The 10,491-nt window shown below is 39.2% G+C and overlaps 1 protein-coding gene across 1 annotated transcript; it reads left to right on the top strand.

Annotated features, from left to right (window-relative positions):
- The first annotated feature begins 1,175 nt into the window (after positions 1-1,175).
- LOC102201976 (uncharacterized) lies at positions 1,176-7,191 on the top strand. The gene is made up of 2 exons (XM_005752654.1): positions 1,176-1,221; positions 5,308-7,191. The coding sequence occupies exon 2, from the start codon at positions 5,314-5,316 to the stop codon at positions 6,175-6,177; it is 864 nt and encodes a 287-aa protein (XP_005752711.1). The 5' UTR covers positions 1,176-1,221; positions 5,308-5,313; the 3' UTR covers positions 6,178-7,191.
- The last annotated feature ends 3,300 nt before the right edge of the window (positions 7,192-10,491 follow it).

The following is a 10,491-nucleotide window of genomic DNA, read 5'->3' as shown; positions in this document are numbered from 1 at the left end:
AATGGCTTGTTATCAGGCCTTTGCCAAACATGATGGCATGCTGAAGAGGTAATCAAACCATTTGATTCAGCTGTGTTGGAGTAGGGATGCATCTAAAAGCTGCAGGATAGTAGCTCTTGAGGACTGGGATTGGGCAGCCCTGGCCCAGACTTTTCCTTATCTTCTTTTTTCAAGGTAGATGTACGTCAGGCGGTCGAGAAGCTAGCTTATCAATCAGAAGGTTGGTGGATCAATTTCTGACTCCTTTAGTGCACATGCTAAAGCATCCTTGGGCAAGATGCTGAACCCCAAGTTGCCCTGATGCATCCACCGCAGTGTGTCCATGTTAGAAAGCACTCAGACATAGATTTTATAGTATTGTGTGATTGGGTGAATAACACTTGTAGTAAAAACTGCTTTGAGTGTTTTAGAACTAGTCCACTTACCTCTATAAGACCAAAAGTGCTGTTGTAACCACAGCCATTGCTCCCTTTGAGGCCATTGAAAAGAATGCAGGCACTTTTGTTTTGGCTACACGTTTCAGACCCATCTATAATTATTAATAAAGGTTTTTATTTATTTTTTTAAACAAAGGTTTAAGCAAAGTCATCAACATTTGTAAGCATTTTAAACAAAAGATAAAAAAAAAAGGTATTGTAGCAATGTAATGTGTTTTCTGAACATGCAACTGTGTAAACCTTCTAGACAAAGCACAAAATAAATACAAGCCTGCAAATGAGCACAACATGGTGAGTTTTCCTTTCATACATAAAATTGTTTGACCGTTGCGGTGCACCAAACTGTAAATAAGAGTACTGTATTTTTAAAAGAGTAAATGGCGAGCATCTGGAATGCTTTACCTCCTTCATAACCTCTCCTCCTCTGCCCTTCATCTGATCCTCTTCTGTTTTAACTCATGAACAAAGGAAGAACCGTTTTATATCAGACCCAAATAGGTTCATCTAATGCCCATGAATGTGTCATTTTTTGCTGTGTCAGTGAGTTATATTTATGCACAATGGCTGATCATCTCTCTCTCTCTCACTCTCTCTCACACACACACACACACACACACACACACACACACACACACACACACACACACACACACACACACACACACACACACACACACACACAGGAAGTGAGTAAAACTTCTGAACTTCTTTGTCAAACCACTTCCTTGTACACTCATTTGCACTGGCTGCATTAAAGCGTCAACTGTCACTCTTCTCCCAGCTGGTAAGTTTCTCTAAATGTAGGCAGTTTAAGTTGCCTGATATTTACTGCATCTTGTTTATTTTTATTTTTATACAGTTCTGTAGTACGTAACTTTTGAGACATGTAACTTTTACTTTTAATCGTATCCAAATGGCCTTCAAGATTCCTCCTGAGTCTTGCCATATACCTTTAAAAATCAGAAGCTGGCCATTTTGAGCTGCCGTACTTCATACATTGTACACTGTGAGTTGATTCTGGTTCTGTTTGGGCAGAAGTCTAGTTGCATGAGTAAATTTGTAAATCCTTATATGTACGGATGTTCTTGAGCTTTCAAAGACTCAACCTAATTCAAGATAGGTTGAGACAAGATACAAAGCAAAAGCAAAAACTTTGGATTGTAACACTGAAACTGGAAGAGGAAGAAATAAAGGTTAAACAGAAGGTCATTGTAGGCATCGGCTCTTTTTTTTAACCAGTAATTTGCATCTCTGACCTGCCTTTGTGCTGTTAGCGTGGGCGCTAGAGAGAGTAGGCGAGGTGTGTTAGTGTAATCAAATTAGGGACTCACAGGATTGTGTAACACAGCAATCACAGGCCCAAATGTTCCTGTCTCCATGTGGAGGTCCAAGTCATATTGCCAAGAGAAAAACATTTTTTGTTTTAGCTGCAATTTACTCCACATCTGCACTTCATTCCCAGTCTCAACCTCATCTTTGGGCTCTGTCCATTTTGAACAGAGGATGGTGGTCAAATTAATGGGTAATGACAGGATAATGGTGTGACACACCATATTAAATGTGCAACATGTATGCCAGTAAAGTAAAAATCATTTTACATTGTGGCTACATGAGGAAAACAATGGGAAGGAGAAAATTATTGTTTTTAATTTATATTTACATTCAAGAGGTAAACGATCCTCTAAAAGCTGCAACTGAACCAGCCAGCCTAGAAGGCCAATAATGCCAATTCTGACATTCACAGCCAGATTCAGAGACCGTAAGCTAATAATAACACAATAACTGTGATGAAACTAAAGTTAAGGAAGTCGTTCCCGGTACTAATTTTAGTTCCACATTTCTGACTCATAATTACAATTCAACTAGAACCGAGGATTGGTTCAAAATTCTTATTTTTATTAGTTTAGAAAATACAGTTTTATGCCATTAATGCATTTCTGTACTAGCAAAGTAAAGCTGTGTTGAGAGGAGTAACTATATCGTTAGCCCCCTCTCTTTATTTTTGTCTTCCATCTTGCCTAATCTGTTTTGTAGTTCTTCATTCAGAAAGCAAACTAAAACAACAACAAAGTTTCTGCCAAAAAACACCAGAATTGGTACTTCGTGAGGAATGGTTGCAAGGTATTATTTTCAGTAGTTTAGATGAGAACATTTGATTGCAATTATGTTAGCATAGCATTAACAAGGACTGTTGGTTACCATCTGAAAACAACCATTTGAAAAAAAGAAATAAGTATTCAACAGGTCTGTAAACACTTGCAAACTATTCCCAAAGCTGTAGTTAAACAGTAAAAAGTAAGACATGAACCAGAAACTTTTCATATTTTGAAATGTGATTGTTACACTGGTAAGGCACAAACGTTATTTTCAAGGTGACTGTTCATCATGTCTGGTTTTCAAGTTTCACTACAGCTCACAGAGCTAGTTTCCAAGTCTGTCTTGTGTTTGCAGAAAAGTCATCTTACGTGTAAACTGCAGAAACTTTCGAGCTACCAAAGCAAACAAAAGCAGGTGTCAAGTGCAGCACCCTCTTTACAGTCGATGTCATCCAGAGACTCCCATTAACAATTTGCCAACTGAGATTACACATTTTCCCATAGCAACCATAGGTTGCCACAGACTTACCAACCAGTCTCCAGGCCTACAACTGAGACCTTAAATAAGCTCGTCTCATCTGCTTTCTAATCCCAATAAACAACCAAATTAACACAGAGCAAGGACTGATAGAAGATATTATTTTCAGCGGCTATAACTGCTGTTTGAAGGTATTAATGTCTTTGTAATCTAGTTAGATCAAGCTATACCGAAAGCAGTTTAATCTGCTTTGTAATTTCTGAGTCAAAAGGAATACTTAGCAACTATCCATCCATCCATCCATTTGCTTCCGCTTATCCTTTTCAGGGTCGCGCGGGATACTGGAGCCTATCCCAGCTGTCATAGGGCAAGAGGCGGGGTACACCCTGGACAGGTCGCCAGTCTGTCGCAGGGCAACTAGGAAGTATTAAAATAAGGTGCATTTTAAATAAGTGTCTTTTTATCTTTCTATGCCTGCCTTTATCTTTCTATGCCAGCCTAAACATACCTTGAAACACAACCTAACTAGTACTCAGTGATAAGTAGTTAAAAGGTGTTATCCCCCCAGTATTTTAGATGAAACAATTTGATGGAAGTAATTAATTAGTCAGCCAAAGTTACACTAATACTAATAAAGCACAGGGAGCAATTCGCACATCTCACATCCCTTTGAAGCTCACAGGTTGTTGTTAGTGGTCATTTCAAGCTTCACTTCAGTTCAGTGTATTTACTGTCCAATCATAGGCCAGTCACCAGTGTCCTATGCTCCTGTTGGTAATTGCTTCAATCGCTCGTCTTGAAGTTAAAAAAGTGTATCTCCACCTACTTCACATTGTCAGCAGTTTTTTCACCCATAAGTACTGAAATTCATTGACTTTCTCTGGTGTCTGGTCACAACGTTGCTGTGGTTGCTCCCTATATGGATGCAGCTTAACGCCTATTAAGTTAACCAGAATTTCACACCATGTGGTCATAGGCCTACTACACTAAGTGACACACTGTGGTGACACACATCTCACAATGTGTCACATTGTTTTTGTAGTTTCTGAGTCAAGAAGCATACTAATAGTAAGGTATGTTTAAAATAAGATGTAACTTTAACAATAAGGGCAAATCCCATTACACAAGCCTGTTTGTGCTCTCAAATGTCATGAGTAATGTTTATGTAAAAGGCCACATTTTGCCAAGAATTACATCAGAAGATCAATAGCTCATCTGCTCGCAGCCAGACAAATAAGAAAGAAAAACATTCCCCTATAACCCCCATAAAAAATAAAACATGCTGTTCTTAATTGTCATATTTTGAGAGATTTAAACAAATAACACATAAAGTTAATGATAAGCTTTAGAGATGGTGCCAGGCAGACTTTTATTATCACCACAGTGTTTGGATGTTGTTGGATGTTGTTGGTAATTATCTTCTCATTGAACTCTCAAAAAGAGGAAATAAAGAAAGGCTTAGTGTCTTTTACAATATTAAACTATTAATTTAACATAAGAGGAATTAGTAAAACAAAACAGGCTGCCTGAAATTTATTCAATCTGACTCTTTAGAACAGTGGCAGCTGTAGGACATTTTATGCTATTTAATGTCAATAATGCACACTCGGAGCCTCGAAATGAAGCTGGACTTGAAAAACAAAGACCTTCTAGAAAATTATTACGCCTGTCAAAAGCTATCATCATTTGCTCTCCGGGTAACAAACCTTTCTCCATTTCTGTACAAATTGTGCATCAGCTGTCGGGCGAGTTGGTGCTACTTGAGACCAACAGAGTGTTTCGTGCTAATCTAATAGCAAACCGAACTTCCTGGTTGTCACATCCTGGCTGGCTGACAGCTCATATGGTGACAGGCTGTGGTTGAGGCCTTAATCTTACTTTCCATCTCATTCTGCAAGGGGACTTCCTCTATTATTTCTGTCTCGTTATTCTTTCTCTATGCTCTCCTTGCTAGACTTTCTTGTTTGATTTTTCTTGTACTTGTAGCATTCTTGTAATCTCATTTTATTTCTTGTCTAATCTGAAACAGCTGAGGGATAAGAAAAATGTTTCTTTGGGGGATGAAAGGAGAAAGCATACACCAAGGGAAATATTGACATCGTACTTAGCTTACACTGAGCACGCTGGCAAGTAATATTCAAATAAAAGTGCAAAAATAAACTAATTTTCCAAACAAGCAGTCCAAACCAGAGGTTATTTTTCTTTGCTTTCCATTACCTTCTGTAGCTGAAAAGAAGCTGCAGGAAAATCAATATCCCCTGCACTTTCACGGAGATTATTGTTTTTATCCACACAGGATCCAATGAAGACAGAAAGTGCAGATTCGAGGATGCCAGAGCCCCCTCCACAAGACCCTGGTATTCCCGAAGGCCTCAAAACAAGCCCCCTAAACACAGAGGCTCTCGGGGAGTTTGCCCAAAACATGTCAGAGCACATACTTCGATCAGTTTTTAGCCAAAAGGAAACAGTAGAACCTGAGGAGTCCATTTATAACCAAGAGCACGAAATGCTAGCTGAGGCGCTAGCATCCGCAGTGATTGAGATCGCTCTGAGTGAAGTGTGTAGAGGAAGAAACTTAAAGGACCACATGGAGGGTGCTGAAATAGAGATGGAGAACAACAAGGGTGAACACCAGTGTTTTGAGGATAAATCTAGAAGAGACCAAGAACACCAGACTTCTACCCAGCCTTGCTATCCACCTCTATCCCAGTCAGGGCTTCCCGCTGTGGGATCCCTCGACTACCCCGACGCCCCACCGACCACGCCTCTTCTCCCAGAGCTGGAGAGGAGCAGAAGCAGCTTCGCCCGTAAGCTAAAAGGAGGCCTGGCAAAGGTTTTCCTACCCTCGCCTCCTCCACCAACGCCAAAGGACAAGGAGGACAACGGAGACTCTTTGATCAGCGACCCTCATGTGGAACTGATGGAGCATCTCATGCAGTCGCTGTCTACAGATGATTTGGGGAGAGGCAATTTCGAAGTAGCACCTCTGCATGAACCAACCATAGAGACTTTTGCACAGGCTCTGTCATGTGATATTACTAAGTGGGTTCTGGCTGCCAAAAAAAGAGAACAGATGTCACATGACAGTGATCTCAACCTACTGGCCCAACAGCTGGCTGAAACCATTATCACGTCCTCCATTGATGAAGCTAAAGTGCTTATCTAGGATTTAAAGTGATTCATGGAGTCAGGTATGATGAATAGCCTATATATATGCACACACAAGCTCAGTCCATGGACTATATATACATAAAAGGTGGACATAGCCACCATAACACAATCAGTTTAATTGTCTTTTGTAGCTATCTTAGTGTTTTTAAGTCAGACACGAAAAGTGAACCACTTATTGGTTAACAGCTTATGAGTAACAAGTCATTAACCAATTAGCATTTCCTGGTTTATCCACCTTTCTGACTCAAATAATGATGACAAATTTACAAAGGAATTTCATACTCTGTACACTATGATGTAAAACTAGCAACTGAGCCTCAAAAAGTTACCAGGTATTCAGTGACATCAGAGAGTATGGAAGTACATCTATAATAGCAGAAGGCTTTTTAGAAACCTGAGTAATCGCCCCCTGTTGGGCATCAGAAAGAATGCAGGTAAAAGCAAGATAGATAGACTATCTCTAGCATATACTTCTGTCCTACTCCACATACTCCTTTGCTACACGATGACATGACAAAACATTCTGTTCTGCAGCACAGGGAGAGAAGATGCCTGCCACTTTGAGTTCTCTAAGCCACTAAAACACTGTGGATTGCAGCTTTTGACTACAATCCTCAGCAAGTCCATAGTCCTACCCATTACCAAGCCAGTACTTCTCTGTTGGTCACTCTGTAGACTTAGAAGCTAAATCTATCATTTATATATAGTCTGTGGGGTCTGTTACTGTTATTTCCTCTAAAGTAGGCAATACACATTATCTTACTCCAAGATTTGGGAATTTCATTTGTTACAGGAGTTAATATGATTCATTTGCATTTAATTGTAATATTATATTAATGCTATTTATTAATGATAACATATTATTATGAGTTCAACTGTGTATTCGTTTGTGTTTCTTGTTCAGAAATGAACTTGTCATTGAGGTTAAGTGGCATTTCTGCATCCTGAAAACTGCTGGATGATAAGTAACTGTTACATTTCATGATGGATTAAAGTACACTGGATCTGACTTTTATTTCTTTCTTACAAAACAATACTTGGCTCCAAAAGCAATAACCACATTTGTCCTTTGGATGGCAGCACAGTAAAGAAATTTCAGCATTTTTCAGCATGAGCTCAGCAGTGCTGACCTACTTGGGACATGACAACAACTGGAATTAATTTTGTTTTCCATTTAGGAAATCATTTACTTTTAAATGGTGGTCACCTGTCAGTAAAATTGTTTTGTTTTGTTTTATTTTGCTTCTATGGTCAGGTCCTGCCAAAAGGGAAAGCCCTGCTAAATATAATGCAGAGTACAACGACTTGCAGACTGCTATATCTGTAACAGAAGATGAAACTGGACAGCAGATGTTCTGTAGATGAACTTGTATCACACTGGATTATAATCAGACATAACATTGGCAAATTGTTTGGTTAGTTTTCTTTGTAATCACCCTCAAAATCTTTATGTGTCCAGCATGACTCATTCAGCCCGTACACTGAGCAACGATACTGGCATTTTGGACAAATTTGTGTTCTGGCTCAAAGAAAGCTCGTTTTCATACTCACTTCGTCCTTGATGTCAGACCTTGGAAGAACAAAAAGAAAAAAGAAAAAAAAACAGGGCGCCACAGGTCTTAACCAAACACTGATGCGATCCTGGAATCGAATAAAAACTCTGTTTTCTTTTTAAATCAGTAACTACTTAAACACAGTTGGAGATTGACAAATTTACTGCAAGAAAATCTTTGCTGAACTTTTAAAGTGCTGTTTTGAATAAAGAGTCTCATTGTTCCTCTTAGTCACCGCTGTTTGAGTTCACACACTTTTTTGGTTCAAGAAACTAGGTAAGTGGGACACACAAACAGACTCAGACCCCCTTCCGCCCTCCCTTTTATTTTGCACAAACACAAAACACACACACAAAAGCCCCACCATACAATAAACAACCCAAACATGTGCAGATGATATGAAGCATATTTCTCTCTTTCCACTAAAAAAACCCCAATTAGGTCTGTATGTTAATACTTACAGACTTGTCTGGATGAGGTATAAACATATTAACAAAGAGTTCGAGCACAAATTACTAACATACAGCAGACATAAGACTTAGTGCTTTTATCATTTTCAGTCAACACTAGTAAGAAGGCAGTCAGTCGCTTCTGTGACGATGGAAATATTTGAAAACCAGTACGTCTTCATTCCTGGCAAGTCATAGTCTGCTCTTATTTTCAAATACAATGCCCTCTCTCAGACATGCACGAGGTGTCCTTTTTCCATCAGTGCCATGTTGTCTCAACAGTGAGAGAGGTCTCCCTCCCAACTTATACATTATTCTACAGATGTCATGATCCTTGTGTTTTGTTGGGTTCTTTTGTTGATTTTCTGGTAATAATGGCGTTTTAGTTATTGAGTTACTTAAGAGAATGGAACACATTGTCATTGTACATGTACAATGAACTTGTGAGTGCTCCACACCAACTATGCTAGAATAAAATATAAATAGTAGACAGCAGGAATAAATAGCAAGCAGAATAAATATATATGATGAAGAGGGATACAAAACAAGAGAAATATATACAAAGAAAAGAAAAGCCTTGGTCTGAGTGGAGTCTGTGTGTTAGTGGCCTGAGTGATGAGGGTTACTCAGACTATGCCTCAGATGAGTGAGGTGGGTGGGCAGTTGTAGGGTGTGGGGGTTAGTGTTTGTTAATAGTCTTAATGGCGTACGGGAAGAAGCTGTTTGTGACTCTGGAGGTGTCCTTTCACTCTAGTATTCAGAGTCTACTTAGAGGAATTACTATGTTTTGACATTATTTATTGTTATATTTATTAATTTATCCTCCAGAATATCTTCTTTTAAGTCATCATCTCTGTGTTGTTTCCTTGTTATGTTACTTGCTGTTTTATTTTGATAATCCTTTATCTCACAGATCTTTATTTTAGTTATATTTCCCTTGTCTCATCACTTTATTTAATGCAGCCGCGTCTAGTTTCCCAGGTGTCTCCACTCTCAGCCTCAGTTTTGTCAGGTTGGGTGTTTTCACGCAAAGAAAAGTCAAAGTGAACTCCAAGCAAACTAAAATGCAGCTCTACAAACCACGTGAGAATGTTCAGCCTGCTAATTGGCCAGATGTGTCTGGGGCAGGAGCAACAAAAGTAAATAGAGGAAGAAGGTGCTCTGTTCTGGGCTATTGGAAAACACAGAGAACTTACCTTTATTTCATGGCTAGCTGCTAGCCTTTACAGATTATTACACATCTGTAATAGCGTCCAACAGTGAGAATACAAAGCATTCTAGGCTTGTAACATACAGTAATTAGTTTGGATTGGGGTCGGATCACATTCACACCACAAAAGTGATACTTTGGCAAGTGTGAAAGCACACTTTGGTATGCTTTGTGTGCTACCGTATATGTGTTTGTAAAGACTTTTGGAAACAGGAATTTATTTCCTGTTTTGGAATGTGACTTTCTTGGTCCCCTGTACTGAACTTTCTTAAAGTCCTATTTTTTTGTGTCATTCTTCAAGTCTGTTTTGTGAGTCCTACATTTTGGGGCCTTTTGTCCAGAAATCATAAGAGTAGAAAAAATTTTTTTCCTGTGAAGGGGTATTTTTTAACCAGCGATGGGCACCTAAAGTCTCAAAAGTTTAAAGCTTTACTTCTGTTTTTGGCAAAAAAGATCCAAAGTTTTGAGGCAAAGAACAACATCTGGTGGCGAAATGAAGGCAAAGCAACCTCCAGAGCACAACTGAACCACAAGCATACCTTATTGTTTCAATCTCAGATCATGAATAAAAGCTCTGAAAAGACTAATGAATGCATCACTATTATGCATTAAAAAAATAATTATCTGTTGTAACTTTCATTTCTGGTAAAATGTCAGTCTGTAAATGTACATTGTCGTGCATCTGGAGGAATCCGAGACCAACCACCGTAGGGTCTGACAATGGGTCCAAAAATTTGTCTTTAAGCATGTCAGTCATCAAGGTACAAAAAAAATCAAATCAAAAAATCAAAGTTGATTCTTTACTGTCCCAGAATCAACTATATGGGTCATCCAGATAACTGGATGGCAGTCAAGGTGCAGTTGCCTAGAACTGTAGAATCTCATCTGTGAAATGCACAGGGTGCCAGTGTTGGACCTGCCAATTTTAGTATTCAATAGCAAATGTCAAATGGGCTCCGTGGTACCAAGCAGTGAGCAGCAGAGGATGACAGGCCCTCAGACACCCTCGTGTTCCTGTTTTGGTCAGAGACATTCTCACCATTGGCCTACTGGAGGTCATTTTGTAGGGCTCTGGCAGTGCTCATCCTGTTCCTCCT

Source organism: Pundamilia nyererei, unplaced genomic scaffold, assembly GCF_000239375.1.
Source record: "Pundamilia nyererei isolate P.nyererei 1_Seehausen unplaced genomic scaffold, PunNye1.0 scaffold00370, whole genome shotgun sequence".
In the NCBI taxonomy this organism is placed as follows: Eukaryota; Metazoa; Chordata; class Actinopteri; order Cichliformes; family Cichlidae; genus Pundamilia; species Pundamilia nyererei.
The sequence above is the reverse complement of the archived record's forward strand: the minus strand, read 5'-3'. Positions and strand labels throughout refer to the sequence as shown.

Coding starts and splice junctions, on each gene's coding strand:
- LOC102201976 (XM_005752654.1), top strand. CDS start 5,314: ATGAAGACAGAAAGTGCAGATTCGAGGATGCCAGAGCCCCCTCCACAA.